The sequence below is a fragment of the Cebus imitator genome, unplaced genomic scaffold (assembly GCF_001604975.1).
Source record: "Cebus imitator isolate Cc_AM_T3 unplaced genomic scaffold, Cebus_imitator-1.0 Scaffold385, whole genome shotgun sequence".
Taxonomy (NCBI): domain Eukaryota; kingdom Metazoa; phylum Chordata; class Mammalia; order Primates; family Cebidae; genus Cebus; species Cebus imitator.
The window spans coordinates 682,895-690,778 of record NW_016107700.1 but is presented as its reverse complement, the minus strand read 5'-3'; the positions used below and the strand labels follow the sequence as shown (position 1 = coordinate 690,778).

General features: G+C 41.7%; 1 protein-coding gene across 11 annotated transcripts in view; it reads right to left on the bottom strand.

Annotated features, from left to right (window-relative positions):
- Positions 1-7,884, bottom strand: part of FGD4 (FYVE, RhoGEF and PH domain containing 4) — a 237,048-nt gene that overhangs the window by 10,890 nt on the left and 218,274 nt on the right. For all 11 annotated transcript variants that reach the window (XM_017507903.2, XM_017507911.2, XM_017507908.2 and 8 more), the window contains 3 exons: positions 6,214-6,244; positions 5,608-5,700; positions 4,868-4,993 (listed from right to left, as the gene is read on the bottom strand). In XM_017507903.2, the coding sequence (XP_017363392.1) occupies positions 4,868-4,993; positions 5,608-5,700; positions 6,214-6,244 (250 nt within the window). The remainder of the gene's footprint in view (positions 1-4,867; positions 4,994-5,607; positions 5,701-6,213; positions 6,245-7,884) is intronic.

Below are 7,884 nucleotides of genomic sequence, written 5' to 3'. Positions count from 1 at the left end.
AAAAAAAAAAAAAAAAAAAAGAGAAAAAAAAGAGAATTTTGCTATAATACAACTGGATTCTGGACAAAATACAGCAAATAATTGTAATGTTTTACTTCTTCACACTAATGTAAGAGAACTCTCCAAGGCCCCCAAACCCAGTGAACAAACAAACCAACAGACACACAGTAAGCTGAAATTGTAATGGTGGCTGAACAGAGCAAACAAGTGGGATGGGCAGTGCTGGGATTAGCAGACAGTCCATGGGGCCTGGAGGCCATGGGAAAACTGACCCCCAGACTCTGTCATTATGCCAAAACTTATGAAAGGAAGATAATGGTGGTCAGGCGCAGTGGCTCACGCCTGTAATCCCAGCACTTTGGGAGGCCAAGGCAAGCAGATCATGAGGTCAAGAGATCGTGACCATCCTGGCAAACATGGTGAAACCCCATCTCTACTAAAAATACAAAAATTAGCTGGGCATTGTGGCACGCGCCTGTAGTCCCAGCTACTCCGGAGGCTGAGGCAGGAGAATTGCTTGAACCCGGGAGGCGGAGGTTACAGTGAGCCGAGATTGCACCATTGCACTCCAGCCTGGTGCCTGGCGACGGGGTGACACTCTGTCTCAAAAAAAATAAAAATAAAAAAAGAAAGGAAGATAATGAAGCATCAACCAAATACAAGCTCACAATCAGAGGAGACCAATTACAGCAGAAAGCAAGCCTCCAGGAACTAGAATTTAGTAGAAACAACAGATTTGGAACCCTTGAAATGTCTTCAGCTAGGCCAGGCACGGTGGCTCATGCCTGTGATCCCAGCACTTTGGGAGGTTGAGGCAGGCAGATCACCTGAGGTTGGAAATTCAAAACTAGCCTGACCAACATGGAGGAACCTCGTCTCTACTAAAAATACAAAATTAGCTGGGCGTGGTGGTGCATGCCTGTAATTCCAGCTACTTGGGAGGCTGAGGCAGGAGAATCGCTTGAACCCGGGAGGCAGAGGTTGTGGTGAGCCAACATTGCGCCACTGCATTTCAGCCTGGGCAACAAGAGCAAAAATACCGTCTTAAAAAAAAATAATAAAATAAAAAAATAATGCCTTTAGCTACTGGCATTATTAGATACAAATGTGAAAAGTACATAAGAAATGTTTGAAAACAAAGTGGCAAACAACAAAAACTATCCAAAATGATCAGGCAGATTTTGGAAGGAAAAACTTTTGGAAATAATTAAAATAAAAAATGAACAAAACAAAAAAATGAACAGCAGATTCACTACAACCGAAGAGTAAATGAACAAAACAGGAGATAGAGATGAATAAAATGCCAGAGAGAGACACAGAGATGGAAAAAAACAAGAGAAATGGAAGATGGAATGAGGTGATCTTATGTACACCTCATCTGAATCCCACAGGGAGAGAATAAGAAAAAAGAGAAATACGTAACGAAGAGTCCATTTCTGAATTATATAATGGAGAAAATAGAATCTTCCACACATGAGAATTGAGAAACTGTAAGAACAGTATAGGGCGGGGCACAGTGGCTCATGCCTATAATCCCAGCACTTTGGGTGGCCGAGGTGGGTGGATCACAGGAGTCAAGAGACCAGCCTGGCCAACATGGTGAAACCCCATCTCTACTAAAAGTACAAAAATTAGCTGGGCATGGTGGCGTACGCCTGTAATCCCAGCTCCTCAGGAGGCTGAGGCAGGAGAATTGCTTAAACCCATGGGGCAGAGGCTGCAGTGAGCAGAGATCATGCCATGGCACTCCAGCCTGGGCGACAGAGCAAGACTCTATCTCAAAAAAAAAAAAAGAAAAGAAAAGAAAAGAAAAAAGAAACAGTATACAACACACTTCAAACAATCCCTGGCACTTGTATATCATAAATGATAACTACTGTTATTTTTCCTTTTGCTTACCTCCCCTTCATTTAACCTTGCTTCATTTTTCTATGTCACTACCATTTATCCATTCACCCAAATCTTAACATTAAAGTCATTCCTGACTACTTACTTCCTGTCTTCCTCAACTCTTTCTTCATTGAACCAATTCCCTTTAAAAAGTGATCAAATCTAAGCATCTTACCATGGCATCTCTGGCTCTCAGTGACCTGATTCCTACCTACACCATTCCAGCCCGTTTTCTGCCAGTCCCTGTCTTGCAGTGCTGACTCTAATGCTAAGCAGTTTGTGTCCACCAATACCTAACATGTGTATCTTCAGTGTGAAGCATTGTTCCTTAGATTCTCAGGAAGCACCATCCTTTAGGCTGCCAGGCCACCGAGGGAAACTTCTGGGATCATAGCAGTAGGTCTGGCTGCCCGTCCTTATCTCAAAGTCCAGCAGAATGCACTCCATGTCATGTCCCACTTTCCTGTCTCTCAGGTCCCAGGAAAAGGCCCACCTCTCTGGCTATTTTCTCAGCCTCATCACCAAACATACTCCTCTGTACGTAATTTTTTTTTTTTTTTGAGACGGAGTCTTGCACTGTTGCCTGAGCTGGAGTGCAATGGCGTGATCTCGGGTCACTGCAACCTCCGCCTCCCGGGTTTAAGCGATTCTCCTACTTCAGCGTCCCGAGGAGCTGGGATTACAGGTGCCTGCCACAACACCTGGCTAATTTTTTTTAAGTAGAGACAGGGTTCCAGTATGCTGGCCAGGCTGGCCTCTAACTCCTGCCCTTGTGATCCACCCCACTCGGCCTCCCAAAGTGCTGGGATTACAGGTGTGAGCCACCACGCCTGGCCTCTGTACATAATTTAACCTAGTTCATCTCCTACTTTCACCTCCATGCCCTTCCATTTTCACTCTACAATCGACCTCTTCCATATCCTCAGGCTCTTTTCTCTAGTGGAGGTTTTTTGTTTTTCCCCCACTCCATTTTGCCTTCTGTCACCTCTGAGACCTCAGGGCTGAGAGCTGAGGCTTGTATTCCCTGACTCTTTCCTTGCTTCAAACAGTTGCCTGGCACCTCTGAGGCCCATTATTGTCTGGCTCTGCACATCTCCCCTACTGAGTTAGCATCTCCTCATCATCTGCCCCACACCCATTCACTCAGGAATTTCTCACTAATGGAACATAGTTCTCTGATCTACCCCAATGTCCGTGGATTTCAACATTCATGTGACAAGCCCAACTCTACCACCTTATATCCCTGCGGCCAGTGCTGTGCAGTCTACCTCACTATCCAGTCTCATGGTAACCCCCAGGACTTTGTCATCACCAGAAGGTGAACCATATCTGGCAGGCCAGATTCACATATCCCATTTTTTTCATCAATATCTCCCATATTTCTCATTCAGTGACCCCAAGATGTCCACTACCATACATTTCTGAACTTATTGAATTCCTTCTGTCCACCAGCCCCACCACAATGAGAACATTAACCATCAACCCTGCCTCCTAGCTTTCCCGCTCTTTGTATCTGATTGAGACTCCTCTTCTTCATTATTAACTCTCTGATGCAAATGTTTCCCTTCTCTTCCAGTGCTTTTCTCATTATACTTACTGTGGATAAACCCTGCTATCTGCCTTCTCTGGCCTGAGTTTCTATATCTTGTTAGAAAAAAATCACTGCCACTAAGCTGACTAGCGTCCCTTTAAATTTGTAAGTGTAAACTTCTAACAGGTAACCAAGTCCACCTTTGTTCCTCTACCAGGCTCACTTTTCTCTGCCCAGAGAAAACTTTCACACTTAGTCCTCTTTCTCGAATCTCCCCATCTCCTCCTTCCTTCAACTGATGATTCAACTTTGTTCTTTTCAACTTCACTTTCAACTGATGATTCTGCTTTGTTCTTCAGTGAACATACAGATATTGGACTTAAACTCCCTCATTTCTCACCGTCAGAAACAACAAAAATCCCAACTCACCTACATTTGTACCTATCTTTTTCTTTTTCCCTTCTGATATAATGGAGGAAGTTTTCCTCTCCTCATCAAAGCCAGAACTTCCACTTGTATTGTGGGTTCCATCTACTCTTGTTTCTCACAGAAACAAGTCATTGTTTGGCCATTATTTATTCCTCTAACGCTCCTCGTCTTTTTCATCACGCTCCAGCCTCATGACCTTTGGCAGTCTCATGAACAGACCAAGTTCCTTCCTACCTCAGGTGCTCTGCGTATAGACTTTCACTGTCTGAAGTTTTTTCCCATTTCTATTGATTATTAGCTCTTTCTCAACCTTTTTTTTTTTTTCCTTTTTGGAGAAAGAGTTTCACTCTTATTGCCCAGGCTGCAGTGCAATGCTGCAATCTCAGCTCACTGTACCCTCCACCTCCCAGGTTCAAGCAATCCTCCTGCCTTAGCCTCCCAAGTAGCCGGGATTACAAGCACACGCCACCATGCCCGGCTAATTTTGTACTTTTAGTAGAGACAGGATTTTACCATGTTGGTCAGGCTGGTCTTGAACTCCTGACCTCAGGTGATCCACCCACCTCGGCCTCCCAAAGTGCTGGGATTACAGGTGTGAGCCACTGCGCCTGCCCCCTTTTCTCAATCTTTTAAGCTTCAATTTAAATATCAACCCCTTAGACAGGTCTTTTTTTTGGAACTAAAATTGGTTCCAAATCTTCCTCTATTACTAATACTGTCCACTTTTAACTATTCAATTGCTTTTTTATTCTATCTATAGTAATCTGAAATTCTTATTTGTCTGTCTTCTCCATTACAATGTCAGCTCTGTGAAGCCAGGGAACATTTCTCCAGGGCTCAGCACAGTGCTCTGCACATAGTTGGCATCGAAATAAATGTACTGATTTAGTGATACATTGAAAGTTACTGTGTGTGTGTGTGTGTGTGTGTGTGTGTGTGTGTGTGTGTCCCAAGATGATGACTTTACATCACTTATATAGTTACTAGCAACCTTAATGATCAAGAAATCTCACTTACATATCCACATGCTCGACAATGATGCCTCCTTCGCGTCAGTGCATTGAAAGATTCTTTACATTTCATACACATTGTCACTTCATTATCTCGGATCCATCTTGGGGCTCTTTTCCCTAGCTCAGCAGTCTAAAAAGGAAAGAAAGATTCAATTTTAATAGGGAAAAAAACTACAATTCCCTTTTATTGTCATTATTTTTTGAAATAATTTTAACTACATTGCTCAAACCATGTCCTGAAACTCAAGAATAAGGTTGGTGTAGTGGCTCACATCTGTAATCCCAGCACTTTGGGTGGCCAAGGTGGGCAGATCACCTGAGGTCAGTAGTTCAAGACCAGCCTGGCCAACATGGTGAAACCATCTCTCTACTAAAAATATAAAAATTAGCCAGGCATGGTGGCATGCACCTATAATCCCAGCTACTTGGGAGGCTAAGGCAGGAAAATCACTTGAACCTGGGAGGTGGAGGTTGTAGTGGGCCAAGATTGTGCCACTACACTTCGGCTTGGGCAACAGAACAAGCCTCTATCTTAAGAAAAAAAAAAGAGTAAGAAAAATTCAAAGAAGTTCAAGTAGAATGAAAGGGCACTCACTATTGTGTTCGTTTAAGAATGAGATTCTGTCTAAACAGCCATTTCTGACATTGTAAAGGGAAAAGGTTGAAGAACAAAATGATTAAACAGATCTTCCGCAACTGCAAAGATATAAAAGAGCTTGAAGTTAAGAATTTAATTCAACTCACAGAAACCTCTGAATGAATGTCATTATCCTTTGCAATTGCATTTCTGAAGGTTTCATGCCTTTGATGAAAAGCATCGATGGTTTCTTGAAGGGCCTAAAGTATAAGTAAAATTCAAAGCACACATTAAAGTGTCTCATATAAACCAATGAATATACTTTATCAAACAAATATCTATGATAGGAATCACTTTGAAAATTAAGTGAACCTATTTTAATGACGACTATATATTAAAATATACACAACAATATATGCACAGAGAAGTTACTAAAAAACAGAAGTGAAAATAAGCTGGGCGCAGTGGCTCACACCTGTAATCCCAGCACTTTGGGAGACTGAGGCAGGCAGATTGCTTGAGCTCAGGAATTCAACACCAGCCTGGGCAACATGGCAAAACGTTGTCTCTATGAAATACACAAAAAAATTAACTAGACATGGTGGTGCATGTCTATAGTCCCAGATACTCAGGAGGCTGAGATGCGAGGATTGCTTGAGACCAGGCAGAGGTGCAGTGAGACATGACTGCACCACTGCACTCCAGACTGGGTGAGAATGAGATCCTGTCTCAAAAAAAAAAAGAAAAGAATAGAAAAGAAAAATGAGGCTTACCTTGATCCATTCTTCTTTGTCTTGTGCAGAACTAAAACAAAACAAAATTAAAGTGAATGCAAAGAACATTAATGATTATTTACACCTGGTAAATGAAACTATGCTTTCATGTTGTTCCAACTTTCTGGAAAACTCAGAGATGTTATGGAAGGAATTACAATAAAAATTAATCTCTGGCAATTGAACAAATGAAATTCTTCTTAAATAGGGATTCAGACTATCTGCTGACTTTAGTACACATAAAATGTGGAGGGGTTAGGTAGGTAAAGCTTCCATTAATATACTGTCTTGACATAAAGTTTAATAACCATCATCTGGTTAGATATATCAGGTGACTGTATATATATAGCATTATACTGAATATACAACAGCTAATCTTCCAGTTTTCTAAAACACATGAAGGCTACTAAAGGCTACTAGTCACAGCCCATCTTAGAACAGATAATAATTATCTTTGAAAATCTAAAGTATCTCTGTAAAGCCTTGGGGAGCTATTTAACATTTCCTTTATAAAGAATTTAATTTTATTTTCCAGTTCTCAGGTGGCTTTAGGCAATATCAAACCTAACCCATTTTAGATAAAGAAAAGCATATAAAAAATTTAAATGCCTGTAGGAAGGAAGTTTCACAGATTAACAGACCCCAGTGTTCAGAAAAAACATTTCCTCGACTGTAGTCAGGTTCCCCTGTTCCTATAAACCAAACTTCATTTCCTCTTTCTTGCAGGTAGCTTATGCTGCTGTCTGCTGTCACATGCCGCATTTGAAAAATCCTTTTTTAGTGGACTCTAAACTGGGTACAATCTCCAAATTGAAGAATTCTGAAGAGGATCAGAGTGTGCTCTGTCTGTTTGCATGTGCCTGGTAGAGGGGCTTAGTTTCAGTTCCAGCCTGAAGGTCACCTGCCTGATTCCCACAGGTATGAAATATGCATGAGACTGGCTGGAGGACTGTTTCTGTGTCACAATCTATCTTTCCAGCAAATTGATTACTGAACACCATGATGCGCCAGGAATGCTGCTGGAATCTGTGTCTGCCAAGTGGAAGCTTCTGCTTATTGTTCAGCTGGGGCTTCAATCTTGCTTCTCAAAATTAAAAATTAAAAAAATTTTAAAAACTCTCCCTACTGCTCTGCCTTGCTCCACAGCTCTATGGCCCTGGAAGCACAGTTACTTGCCAGCTGCTTTTAGCCCTTCAAATGCAGAGACCCCAACAATTTCTTATTGCTTTTTGTTTTAGGTAGATTTCTTCCCTCTTTAGTTTACTTATTACTATACTTTTATTTCCACTTAGCAATAGAAAACCATAATAGTATTCTGTATCTAAAATAGAATACTTTTTCTTTTTAAAAGTAGAAGAAACACAAATGTACAAGTTCAGTCTTGAGGCTGACTCATACCTTAGCAAGAAAAGTGAAATCTTTTTTCCCTAGTTAGCTTCAGAATCAAATACTCTTTAAATATCTCCAAATATATGCCCAATTTTTGATTCCACATACTTTCTCTGACATTCTGGCTTTCTTGGAACTTCAGTGTTTGTCCCATTCTTAAAAGAGCATGATAGGCCGAGCACGGTGGCTCACGCCTGTAATCCCAGCACTTTGGGAGGCCGAGGTGGGCGGATCACCAGAGTTCAGGAGTTTGACACCAGCCTGGCCAACATGGTGAAACCC